Source organism: Protopterus annectens, chromosome 6.part0 (assembly GCF_019279795.1).
Source record: "Protopterus annectens isolate FY-2018-M chromosome 6.part0, PAN1.0, whole genome shotgun sequence".
In the NCBI taxonomy this organism is placed as follows: Eukaryota; Metazoa; Chordata; order Ceratodontiformes; family Protopteridae; genus Protopterus; species Protopterus annectens.
In genome coordinates, this window is record NC_056737.1 from 1859418558 (window position 1) to 1859432975 (window position 14418).

At 35.9% G+C, this 14418-nt stretch overlaps 1 protein-coding gene across 2 annotated transcripts in view; it reads right to left on the reverse strand.

Annotated features, from left to right (window-relative positions):
* Positions 1 to 14418, reverse strand: part of TMEFF2 (transmembrane protein with EGF like and two follistatin like domains 2) — a 1234706-nt gene that overhangs the window by 4993 nt on the left and 1215295 nt on the right. For both annotated transcript variants that reach the window (XM_044075211.1, XM_044075210.1), the window contains exon 9: positions 8633 to 8791. In XM_044075211.1, the coding sequence (XP_043931146.1) occupies positions 8633 to 8791 (159 nt within the window). The remainder of the gene's footprint in view (positions 1 to 8632; positions 8792 to 14418) is intronic.

The following is a 14418-nucleotide window of genomic DNA, read 5'->3' on the forward strand; positions in this document are numbered from 1 at the left end:
ACCTAATAGCCCATGCATTTCCCTGGGGGCAAAGGTCAAAGTGCTATCATCCACCCGGAAAAAGAGATTTTTCTTTTAAACCCCAATATTCTGTATGTACATGCCCCACATACATTCAAAGACTAGGAAGCAATGGGCCTTGTGAGTGATAAAACCCTAAAATGGCTTTGGTCTCCACTTGTATCAAGTACTTCAACTGACTCAGCAGTCTCCACTGGATATTCTAGTATGCAGTGTGCACACCAGGCATGAGTACCTAAGCCCCCCCCCCCCCACCTGACAGAAACAAGCAAACACAGCTATATAATTCCTCAAACTGTCCCCACCAGCTCCTCCAGTGTCCAGGTAATTAATCAAATCAAAGTTACCTGGGTAATATGGGGCATGGTCAGGGTTTAATCATTTATGCCTCAGAGCTGGCATCTGCATCCTCATATTGATTGTTAGGGAAATGTCTATGACCTTGATTTATTTTCTAGGGTTATCATTGTGTATTAGGGAAGTGTGGAAATGCACAGGGGCAAGTAAAGAGGGGTTAGTTGCAGTAACTATTGTGCTGTGTTATTGCTGTTCAGTAATGTTTATTTGGTAATGATTTGAATTAGAAACCCATACAACTATATGGTTATGCACTGAAATAAACCTGTAGTACTGAGTAATGCTCTGAATATGTAGTTAATGGTAAAGAACACAAAAGTGTAAACAACTTATTTGGCACTGATGTGAAGCTGAAAGTGAAATACAAGTGCTAAAATTGCAAGTTCAGGTTGAGATCAGGAAACCACTGCTCGAGAACTCTCGTCCTCCAAATAGAGCAATGTATTTTTTGCTCATACTCCATTCTTTTGAAAAATTAGAAGGAAGCATAGTTTATTTTTCATCAAGTTCACTTTTGAGTGAATATTGTTGCAGTCTAAGTCCTATGAGCCTGTGTAATTTGCCACCTCTATCATACTTATGTCTGTACATTAATAGGGCTGCCACCTTTTCAGAGGCCCAAAGTGGACTTTTTATAGAAATGTGAGATTTTGCATGATAAACCATACCCACAACCAGTGCAAAGCGATGGCCTTCACATTTTGTCAAAATAAATGTTTATCACTGTAAAATTTGAGTTATATATCTTGTTTCATATTATACCGAGATGTTTCAGACAGGAAAATTTGTTTACAGAAATGTTAGATGAAACAGTATTTTTTTCCCTATAATCTGCTGCTATTTTTCATACTTTTTCTTTTCTTTTTTGGGAAAGACACAACTATCCATATAGCAACTGTGCTGTGCAAACATTGATAAGTGATAACTCTAGCAGTAGCATTTTCTGAAGCTATTACTAATCTCCAGAATAAGAAGTTTGTTAATAATTTGATTGTATGTAACTCATTTTAACTTGGGGTGGGAAAGTACTTTGCAGTGAATCTACTGGATTGCAACTCGAGCTTAGCACCATTCAATTAAGAAATACAATCAAGAAACTTCATTACTCTGGAAAGAACTTTGATCCAAAGAAGTATATTGATCTTGAAAATATAATTAAAATAATTAATTGAATTAGGTTATGGGAGTGTTTTTAAGGATTGTATAAAAAGGGAACTGAAAGTAATGTTAAAAATCTTTACTCTGTAAAGGCGATTTTGCCGAGGTGCTAGAGATAAGCATTTGTGCATTCTTTTGTACATGTGAATACATCGATTTTGAAGTGGAATGAATTCTTCCTGGTTTGCTGTGGAGTCATTCCTTCGTGGTATAGTGTGATCTTGAAAATAGTTTAGAAAATGAAAATGCTTATCTATCAATTTTGTGTTTCAGTAAAATTTCATTTTAGTTCATCTAAACTGCAATTTTATTTTTATTTGTTCAGTGATATAGCCGCCTGAGGCTTACTGCACAGTAAAGGGCCAGTTTACATTTTTCTTTTTGTCTTCTCTAATATAAATGCACCACAGCACCCCTCACTACACAACTGTAGGGGACACTGCACAACAGCTAGTTATAGTTTTTCAGAAGTCACCATTAGAGATTAGCTGGACAAACACATTGGGTGTTTAGCCATTGGCTAACATGCTCATTGAGCATTTCAATATAGCTGTATTACTGAAAACTGTGCAGAGTTGTGTGAGTCTGTTATCAGTTGCTAGTCAAGAATCTCATTGTATGATATTGCCTGTAGGCTAAGTGCATTTGTGTTGGATTACTATTAGTTACATGCCACGCCTTTCAGTGTTACTGCATTGTTACCAGCTGTCAGACTCCTTTTTTCTATAGTAGTAGCTGTACCAATTGTGTTTTCTCACATAGTGTAGGCATCTCTTTGCTAAACTGACCTTAACTTCTCAGTATTACTTTTGCCTTCACATAGCATAGTTTTCCTGCATACTATACCTAGCCAAGCTACAAACAGTATATCTTGACCACTTAGACCTAACTAAATCCAAGATGTGCACAAAAGAATGGAAAGAAAAACTGCTTGCATCCCTTCCGATATCAGATTTATATCATTGGTTCTCTTATACAATGTAGGAACTCTCATATGCTTGCAATGATTTTCCACTTGATGTGAATAATTCAGTCTGTGAAAGGTGGAAATATTTATGTAATCTGCAGGCAAAACTCTCACCCAGTAAGATGACCTGTGAGTATCATACATTACCACCATCTCATCACAGCCAGATTAAACTCAATAATGCTGAGGCAGTAAACAAGTCACTAGCAAAGACCCCTGAGGATAAGGAGGCTATGTTTCTGAAGATCATCAGCATATCAGCACCATGCTTACCTATATTAAGCAGTCACCTGAACATAGACTGTGAACTGTCTACATCATCAAATTCTATGAGTAAAAACATTAATGTCTTAGTAATTGCTGATTCCACATTCACAAGATTGGACAAAGACAGGGTTACAGTTAGTTGTCTTTCTGTTACCAGGATATGTGTCATCAAAAGGGCTATAGAGTCCCTCTCACCAGACATATATGATTACACCCTAATGGTAGCCTATTTGGATGTGAAAAGCTTAAGAAGCATAATACTGATGGAGATGCAGAGATACAAGCTGTATCTCACTATGGGTGGGTCCAATGCAGGCAAGACACTGGTGCTGAGTGGAATCCTTCCTTTGCCCAGAATGATATCAAAATACAAAGAAGGGCTGATTGGTTTCAACAACTGACTCAGTGGCTGGTGTCATTTTTTTTTTGGGGGGGTCAATATGTGTCAGCATGGAACAAGATGATTGACAGTTCAAATTGCTTTGCCAAGGGTGGCCTGATCCTCTTGTTCCACAGCTTCTACATACTGGCTAAAGGCCTTGCTACCTCCATATTTCCTTGTTAGGCAGTGTCTGGCTAATGGAATTCTCAACATAGCATATATCAGTGTAGTATTTTCCATCCCTAAATAGAACCTTATTAATGCGGCTCTTCTCAACATAAGAAATGTTAAAAACAAATTGCCCAATACAACTTCAAGACATACACATTTGTGGAGATACCAAGACATTGTTTTAGTGTGAATTCAGCATTTCTTCCTAAACATGTTGGGATTCAGTCCATTATAGGACCTCATCACTTCTAGATAGATCCACAGAGAGCCACAGACTGAACTCAGTGCTTATGCTGAGCAAGACAAACTATCAGCTTATAGCCTGCTACAGGGCAACCTTGGTGTCCGCTGATGAATATCTAAGATTCATATTCTATGCTTGAGGAATTATTCATTATCAAATACCTTTATTATGTGAGATTATAATATGCAAATTCACCTACCCTCAAAAACTGGGGCACCTTAACCTCCAAAACTGGATATGTCCAAAGATTCATAGACATAAAAATTCTTGTATGTCTGGCAGACAAAATTGGGGAACCAAATAAAAAGAAAAGGCTATCATCCAAACCGGGGGGGAATTGTACCATAGCAAAGTATTTGCAAACACAAAAGGATATAGGTGTCTGTTTTCACGAGTCATATTTAGTAGGTGTTGTGCCATGCAGTATGTGAAAAGAAGAAAAACGTTTGAAGTTTTGCATCCCAATTTGCCTACTGGGTGACCTTGAACACATGTATGAAACAATTGGGAATTAGAGCTAGTCTCTTGAGTACATATAAATGTGTGTATACATATCTATATATATATATATATATATATATATATAAATATGTAAATATATATATATATATATATATATATATATATATATAAATATATATATATATATATATATATATATATATATAAAACTATATGGGAGCACTTTACATAATCGAATTAATGAAAGCTCAAATTGCATATGGTCTAGACCATATGCTCGAGCTTTCAGTAAATTGCATGTGCAAAGTGTTAAAAAATAACACTTTACTTATCTTAGAACATTACTTGCACACAGAGACACGGATCCTTGTACGTTCTGTGTATTAAGTAATGTTTTCTTTTTTTTTTGCGATGCTGACAGGAAACGGGAAATCTCCCGTTTTGCACTTCCACATACAGTGCAAAATGGGAGATTTCCCTTTTCCCCACTATAGCTCGATCTCGGAGTTGGTATATTTAAGTAGGGGTGTGGGGGCATATATATATATATATATATATATATATATATATATATATATATATATATATATATATATATATATATATATATATATATATATATATATATATATAATATTATTTATTTATTTTTTCATGTATTTATTTATTTAACATTTGCTTACCGGGAAAGTTCAACTTGGAACAAAGTCAATTTTCAGCAGAGGCCCAGGAAGAAACACTCCAGACATATGTCTCTGTATGTGTGTGTGTGTGTAGATATATATATATATATATATATATATATATATATATATATATATATATATATATATATACATATACATACATATATAGGTTTACTATAAAAATCTGGAAGTGTAGTTGATCGAACATCAGGTCAAGGAAAGTACACTTTCAAAAGTGCATAATCCCAAACTGAAATTGTATGAACTCATAATAACGAATGTACAGCGTGATTCATCATTGTGAGTTTGGCATTGTGAATGGAAACCGTGGTACAGTGAGGATCATGGAATTTACCCTACCCTCACTTTAGTGCAATTTTGGAGTTGGTATATATCATTTGTAGGGGGGGGGGTGCACAAACACACACACACCTATATGGGTTTGCTTTGACCCATCAAAATAACACTTCAGTGAAACTCAGTTTTGCTAGTCTGGTTTCATGAAAGTGCTTTGCCTCCCACACCCCCACTACTAATATATACCAACTCCAAGATTGCACTACAGTGCGGAAAAGGGAAAATTCCCTTAGCCCCACTGTACCGCAATCTCCAGCAACAATCTTGGTAGTCTTGTGAAATTACTCCCATATGTATATATATATATGTACATATACATGCATACATATATATATATATATATATATATATATATATATATATATATATATATACATAAATGTGTGTGTGTGTGTGTGTGTGTGTGTGTGTGTGTGTGTGTGTGTGTGTGTGTCTGCATGTATGTACATATACCCTCACACGTTGCAGAAAACCTTTGAACCGCATCAAGTTAGCTAATTTCAGAAAGATTCACCAAACATTTCTCAGGTGTATTCATCCCCATAAAGATTTCCTCATACCACTATTCTTAACAGCAGCTATGCTTGACTTTTGAATGTCATCCACTTATTTTTAGTTTTTTTTTTTAATTCAAAAAGTATTTGAATGATCAGTGTGCCAACTGCAAACATTCCGCACTCTGGATGAGAGAGTAAAACTTTGGAAATGGCAAATAATCAAGATACAACAAGATGTACTTAATATTTATCATCCTAGTCCTGAATGCTGTGACTATGCAAAGCTTATTAGGCCCTTTTTGTGTTAAAAGCTACTTGCCATTGGTAAAATGCGTCTTTCTTTCCTTATTTCTCTCAAAGTCTTTCTGGGAGTGTGTCAGTATGGTTTGCGATGTAAAATGCTTGCAACTAGGATTGTGTGGGTGTGGCTTGTTTTCATTTATATAAATGTATGAGTGCCTATGTAGTAAGTGATGGTTTACTAAAGATGTCTCTTTATTAACAAAAAGGAAGGAAATGAATAATTTATGTAATGTTACTTAGTTTATATGATATATAACAATATATGTGAAGTATAATGTTTATGTTAATATAGTTTGATTACTTTTATATGAATGTAAATTTGCCTATATCACAAGTGATAATTCAGTAAAGGTGTTTGTAAAAAAAGCCTGTATCACCACTATTTGTTTCAACATTACATTTGTCAATACCATAAAGTGCATCTAGGCTATGAGGCAGGGTCGAATCTGCATCTACATCTACGTCTACCCTACACAAATAGGCTAAAAGCCCTGTCCATCTACTCAATTTCCTACAGACTCCTGAGAGGTGACCTCTGTCTGGCATACAAAGCAATCTCAGACCCTGCCTTGATGGGATGGCTGCATATCCGTAAGTCAAGCGCCACTCAAGTAACCTGCACACGTGACCTCAACCTGGTCTGTGACATCAATAGGAATTGTTGGCAGGATAGACTCCCTCTTCACAAAAAGCAGTGTACTTCATTAAACTCTTTTAAGTGCAACCTGGTTAACTGGATGGGGAACAGAAAATACATCCCTGGGATTCCATTTGTGTCCCTGCTTGACAGTGGCACAGGGTGCTGACTTGTTGGAACATTGGCTAAATTCTTGGCTAGGCTTGTAAGGGCATGAGCAGCAACTAAGGACGTCTTCGAAAAAATGGCAACTATGTAAAAATGTAACAAAACTTTTAATAAACTAGACCAATGTGATAGTAAAACAGTATAAACACTTTAAAAGATAAGCACTTTCGTTTCACAACTATTTTCACCTTTTCACACGTGCTATCACCCCAAACAAAAAATAAATAAATAAATTAAAATAAAATAAAGCAAGTAAAAAAAGAAAGACATTCACTTTTTTACTATGTGTCTAAACACTGCAATATACATTAAGGCAGAGACTTCACTCTGCTACTCAGCATCAGACAAGGCTAACAATTAATAGTTTAAGTGACTGATAAATGTATGCTGATCATCGCAGTACAGGTCTTACAGTTCAGGAATCCTTACGTAAAAATATGTTATAAAAATAAATCTTACTGTGTGTAAACACACACACACACACACACACACACACACACACACACATATATATATATATATATATGTATGTATATAAGACTTTTACTATAGATTAAGTGAGTTTCAGATAATCCTTTCTCTTATACCCAAACATATCTCTTTCACTTATCGGCAAATGAAAGGTAATAACAGATTTACTGATAAGCTAGAGCTGTTTTATGATTTTTAAGCTGCAATTTGTGACCTACCAGTAATGTCGGTTGAGTACATGGTTATTTTTCATTAATTAAAAATGATTCTTAAAAAAAATAAAAATAAAATCATAGCACTGTCACACATCAAAACACATGTAAAGTATGATTAGCAAGTCATTTCATATCCTTTGATCATTCAAACATACCCCTGCCAACCCCCTACTCACTATTAATTCTATTAATTATAACCACAAGCCACTTAGATCCTAGTTGGCTGTGTGAAGGACCCACCTCATTTTGCCAGCATCTGCTCTGAAATCCCAACATAGCAATTTAAACAGCAACAATTTTAAAGTGTGCTTGATGCCAGATCGACATAAAGTAGCGACTAAGGAGGTAGTGCTTATAAGCAATTTGGGATGCTGAAAGCATGCTTTTCCCCTTTTATGGATATTTATTTGTGTTAATATCTTGGGGCACATTTGCAGCCAGCTTATTGTACACATTCTCTTCCCACCCAGACAGTATGAAGCGAGTGGATGTCCTGTTTTAGCACTTAAAAGTTGATCATGTTGGACAGTAAATGCTGTCTCTCTCTCTCTCTCTCTCTCTCTCTCTCACACAAGCTGTTAACCCTGCAAATGTAATTAATTATAATTATGAGTAATGTAAAACATGTTTATACATTTTTCTTTTCAGAAGAACCTGCAATATGGAATCATGTCGACTTGCTACATGCATTTTTGGCGATAGTTTTGGCGAGAAATTCTTGAACTTTTTACTACCTTCAATGAAAATAAGAAAACATTTCCTTTTTTTTTTTACAAAGGGGTAAGCACCTCCTGCACTCTCATGTGGGGGGACACCCCCTATTCTCCATGAACTTATTTTTTCCAACTCGGAGGGTGCACAACAGTTGAGAAAAATGCAAAGCTATCATCAAAGTCAGTTTTGCTGAACAGTGTTTGAAAATAACTTTGTTGATTTTACATGTCCCCAGTATTTATCACACCCTCCCTCCAGTACAGGGTTTTGTCACTTTATAAAGCAGGCTAAAGCAATTTAAAGGACATGCAAAGTCGTGGAAATCCAAAATACAGATTAGTTGCATGCATTGAAAGCAGAGTAATGGTACAAGGAATACAACAACAGCTAATCAATGATATGGAAAAAATCTGATTACCACTGTATATAAAAACAATTATTACAAACCACTTAGTAGTTCATAAAGTTAACGGAACCTGAACAGTACTAATGTTTATAAGCACAGAAAATGAATCATGTAGTAAATTGTTGAACAATAAAAGATAAAGCTCTTACCTCATAATACACAGGACAACAGCGCAAATTATTGCAACCTGAACTGCTCCAATGATTGACGCTATTAAGACATAAGGGAATCTAGGATTACCAGGAACTACATACAAAACATTGTAATCCTTGCTGTCACAGTGTGGTCCACTAAATCCAGCCTCACATCTAAAAAGTAGAAAGTAATACACACATTTATTAGTATCATAAAATATGGTATATATAGCTTTCTGAACATTTGATGAAAAAATATATATCACAATTAATACTAAATTGGCTTACACCGACGTATACAAAGACCAAATGGATGCCTTCCTTTTATGCAATTACTGGTCAGATTTTAAATGGATGTGTGCAGTGTAGTGATAATTACATGATTTTAAATCATCTCTCCTATTAGAAGACACCCTTTTTGGTCAAATGCCATTTTATTCATCAGTAGATAAATATTACTAAGAAAAAGTTCAAAGCTACAAGACAACCCCTTCAAGAAGAAATGTTCATCTTACTGAATATATTAGTTATTTCAAGATGTTAATTTACAACTCAGCCATAAATAAGAACAAGGCTGAAGTATTTAATACAAATCTGAAAGAAGCAGTAACAGCACGGATGAACAAGTTGTAATTAAGGACCAGGTGCTTGTTCTGAATAAAGAAGAAATTTGTGTTTTAATTTAATTTTATTTTAATGCTTTCATAAAAAAACATGCTGCAACTGCTTAATTACCATTTGGTTTACAAAACTGAAAAACTGCATTTCTTCTTGTACTTAAAAATACACAAAGAAATCTGGCACTGTGATAATAGAAAATACTGAATAACCTAATGTATTTGCATTAGAATACCTACAGCTTTTTTAAACAGACATTGCTATCACAAATTACATACTAATTTTGTTTACATCCCTGCCTTGCTGGGTACCTTTACCACTGTAAATTTTGATTTTATAGTAATATAATTTGTTATTCAGAACAAATCTGCTAAGATTAATAAATCTACAAATAATAGCAACAATTATGGAACTAAATTATTTCAAGCTGACTCCATTACAAGATACTGTGAATAATGATGAACACACAGGCATCCAGATTTGAGCTTAAGACTCTAAACAGACAGGGGTAGGACAAAGTAAAATAGAAAGTAGGCACCATAACTTGAATAAATTAATTTTGTCATTACATGGTAGTACTCATTAATGGTAATTGTGACATAAACGATTTAACTACTGACCTTTCCAGCTCTTCAAGAATGCTAACTTTTTGCTTTTGAACTTCCTAACTAATGAACTGAGAAAGGTATTTCCAGCATGGCAAGGAACAATATGCATTTGTAATTACTTGTTACATCTGATACTAATGTGCGTAAGCTGGATTTATATAAGTTAATCAAAAAAGGATGGGTGTGCATGGTGAGGGGTGATTTTCTTCAAATGCAATTTTCCAAAAGCAGGATGTACCAGAAATGTTATAATTGGACAAATACACACATGTAAATTCTACCCTCTAAGCAAGTGTGAAAAGGGAGCAGATCTACTCCAACACTTTATCAGCTAAACATAATACCATTGAGGTCATGCTGCTTTGGTGTAAATGGCTCATTTAGTGCATACCAATAGTTTGCTCTTATACCACAAATTTCCAAGCCTCTGACTATGGAGATCTGTGAACAAAGAAACAAACATCAGGCATGCATCAATTTCATTTACTATATTTAAAACACATACTAGCCTCACTGTTGAGCTAAAGGGATACAGTCCTGACTATGACCCAGGTAACACAAGTTCAACTTGTGATTAGATAATTTAATGGTATAGGCAGTAGAGGAGGCAGTGGAGGATAGGGGTGCCAATCCAGGGAGGTGAGTAATTGTGATGGTAATAGATGGGATCTCTCTCTCTCAGGTCTAGTAAGACTGGAGTATGAAGGGACTGCCTGGCTGGTGGGTGCAGGTTGATCTGAAAGTGTGTCTCCTCAGGGCCTGGGGTGGATAAGCTTCCAAGGCCATGCCTTGTTGCTCATCTAGCCTAATCAGATGACCAGGCAAGTGAAAGTGTGTGTGTGTGTGTGTGTGTGTGTGTGTGTGTGTGTGTGTGTGTGTGTGTGTGTGTGTGTGTGTGTGTGTGTGTGTGTGTGTGTGTGTGTGTGTGTGTGTGTGTGAGTGTGATTAGGGCCATGACCTAAACACTATTTTGTAAACAGCAGTGGCAGCTCTCTGGTCTACTCCACTCCCATGCATTAATATCAAACTTGAGGGGGATTATGCTGAATATAGTAGGGTATAAAAATACCTGCTGACCTTGTCTCAAAAATCACAAAGCTGAGGGGGAACTTAGTGAAGAAGTCATGCTACATTGCCAGACATCCTAAATCATGCACAAGGAAAGCATGCTGAGATTAAAAAAAAATGCTCTCCCCAGAACCGCCTCAGCAAAGGCATGCATATAGCTGAGCAATTCAAGAATGCACTTAGCTTTGTAGATTAGCACAGTCATCCCCACCACATCATAGTAGTGAACATGGCCAGAAGGTCATATTCAACCACCAAACATGAACATGATGGAGAGGAATCACTGGACACCAGGGCTTACTTTTAAAGTGTCATAATAGCATCAACAGCAAAATAGGGATCAAGAGGGTGGAGTATATACTACACCACCAGTAATGATTCTCTAAAGTGCCATACAAACACCAACACTACTTTGGGGATCAGGGGGTGTAGAAATCATTGGACACCAGGTAATAATTTAAGAATCATGATGGCACAAATACTGCCACAGTGACTGAGTTGTGGGGGAATACACTACACCATCAGTGAATTCTCCATAAAGTGTCATAAGGCACCAACATCATGATGGGGAACAGAGGTGGGTGATGCACTGAATACCAGGGAGTAATTTATGACGTGCCATAATAACATCAATGTTTCTAAGGTGATAAGAGGGTAGGGGAACCACTGGACACCAGGAATATAGTGAAGTACCATAATGGCACAGACATCATAAGGGGGATTAGAGGGTGAGAGATAAAGTAGACAGTGGGGATAATTTTCTAAAGTGCTGAACTAGCATCAACATTGTAATGGGGATTGGGGTGGGGTGGGGAGTACATTCCACCATTAGGGCCTAATACATATGTGCTGTAATGGCACTAAAGTATTACAGGATTAGGGGGAACCATGGGAATGTGTGTGTGTGTGTGTGTGTGTGTGTGTGTGTGTGTGTGTGTGTGTGTGTGTGTGTGAGTGTGTGATCATGCACATCAGCCATGATCTACACATTTTGGTAGGAACTGTCATTCAAGAAACATGCAGACTATACAATAATGAGGTATTACCTCATCACAGCTAGCATGTTCCTGTATTGCAAATGAACGTGTTGTTGTAGGAGAGATTTTCTAGTGCAAGCTGTACAGCTCGTGCTAGGAACTTTAATGAATACCTGAGTCAATGTGTGCCTTTAAGTTTTGTAAGTTTACAGTCTGACATTGCTTCTGTGTCTTTTAAAATATGTTAGATCATATCTTGGCACTCCAAAAAAGCACAGGATAAATAAGAAAATAAATACATACAAATTTAAATATATAATCATAGTCTGCATGACAAATGTTTGTAGAACAATGGTTCAGTGCTAAAAAATGTAAACACAAATCTGTCAATTGATCATATCACAGACAAATATCAAAACTTATTTTATAACTAAGAAAACTCTTTTTACAGGGGGCTTTACCACATGACAGTTTAGCTATACCAACATACACCTCTAATATTTATGCAGGATGTAGTTTAATAGTCTGAGTGCTAGTTGTCTGAGTGCCAGTTGTCTGACTGCTTGAGTTACAAAATCTCACTTATGAATGTTTGAATATGCACAGTCTTAAGTGTTTCTTTGGAGTGGAGCAACACCATGAAACCCCGATATGGGGGCCTGACCCCACACCTTTGCTCTCTAAATATACTTCTTCCAAGGTTCCACCAACTCTGAGAAAGTATATTTTGAGACAAGGTATGTGAACATGAGCATCTCACACTCAATTACACAGGCATGCATTCAGCTTTGAGAAAATGAACCATGAGAAGTTGAACCATTAACACCTAAAATAGAACCATATATTTGCTTTAACACATAGTAATAGGTATTGTCTAAAAAACAAACAAAAAAAAATACAAGTAACTTGTAGCTTGCTACACAAGTAAAAAAGTATTTTTTTAAAAGGAGGGCCTCACCCCCATCTCTTCCTGGCATAGAAGGGCTATGCCTCCTCCATCCTCACTGCTAAAAAGGTAAGATAGTTGCACCACAGAAGATGGAGAATCCTCTGAGATATAACACTTTTTGGAACTAATATATACTCATGTGACATCATGCAGTAGTGTTTGCACATCCTCACTGCTAAAAAGGTAAGATAGTTGCACCACAGAAGATGGAGAATCCTCTGAGATATAACACTTTTTGGAACTAATATATACTCGTGACATCATGCAGTAGTGTTTGCACCTTTTAGTGTGTAAAACTAGTGTCTCAAACTTTTGTCATGTTCTTGGACCACATATGCAACCATACTATGAACCTTAAGTAATTCTGTTGTTTTATTATTCCTATTTTATTATATTGACTTAACTCGAAGAATTGGCACTATGTGGAGTACATTGCCAATTAACACTGACGGGGCATGTTTTTTCATTGCTCAGACATTGTTCTAATACAGATCACATGAAGAGCTACTGAGAAAGCATCATCTGAATTTATGTTTCTGCAATCAACAGATTAATGTTATCTTGCAATGTATGTGTTTATCGACAACATGGGGTTACAATTCATGGGCAAAGGTTGTGCTTTCTACTCATCAAATGCACAGATTGTTAGAAAACATCCTCTCTACAGTCCTAAGCAGCAACATAAAAAATAAATAAAATGAAAATGCATATACAAAAAACTCATAGAACCTTTCAACATTATGCTGCACTGAATTTCTAAAGGATACAATGTCATCTTTCCCTTCATTTTATAACAGAACACCATTTTGTTAGCAGGATTTCCTTTTTCCAAATACAAGATAGCAAAAAGATATCCCAATTTGAAACCCCTCATCACTGCAACTTTCATTAAAAGAATTGTGTGTAATAAAAAATGTAGAATTTCAGGAATGTGGAGTGGAAAACAGATAGTTACAGTAAGAATGTGTTGCTAACCAGAAAGGAATACTTCCAACCCCTCTGATGTATCATGATGTTGCCCAGGAACACTCCCTTCACAAGTGAAAGCTATTTGGATCAGAAACATTATGGCTGACATAGTATGATTTTTAAAATATCTTTTGCATAAAAAAAAAAATTGTTAAGTGAAAAAGACAGCAACAGACACATGAACCTAGCTATGATGTGCTAAAGGTGGAAATGGAAAGTCAATTGTTTAATCTGTTCACACCTTTGCACATTATCTTTAATTAAACTATAAGAATGAAGTTTAAGTGGGCAAATGTAGGCATGGTATTTAATTCCTGCCTAGGCAATGGAAAGGACTGACCTATTACTTTTATAGAATGTGGTTATTTAAAAAAATGATGACATAGCTTTTTAAATCCCTATAGCACTGCATTTAACCACTCAGATAATGAAGCACTTTGGTTTCAGTATGTATTTTATTAGTTATTATTATCTCCTAAATATAAGTGTAGTACTATAAGACAGAGTACAATTAAAGACTTAGAACATCTAAGGTCTTTGCTTTCCTCCAAAAAAGATTATTGTCACATTCTGTACTCAAAAGGAAGATAGGAAAAAAAAATTTTTTTGGAA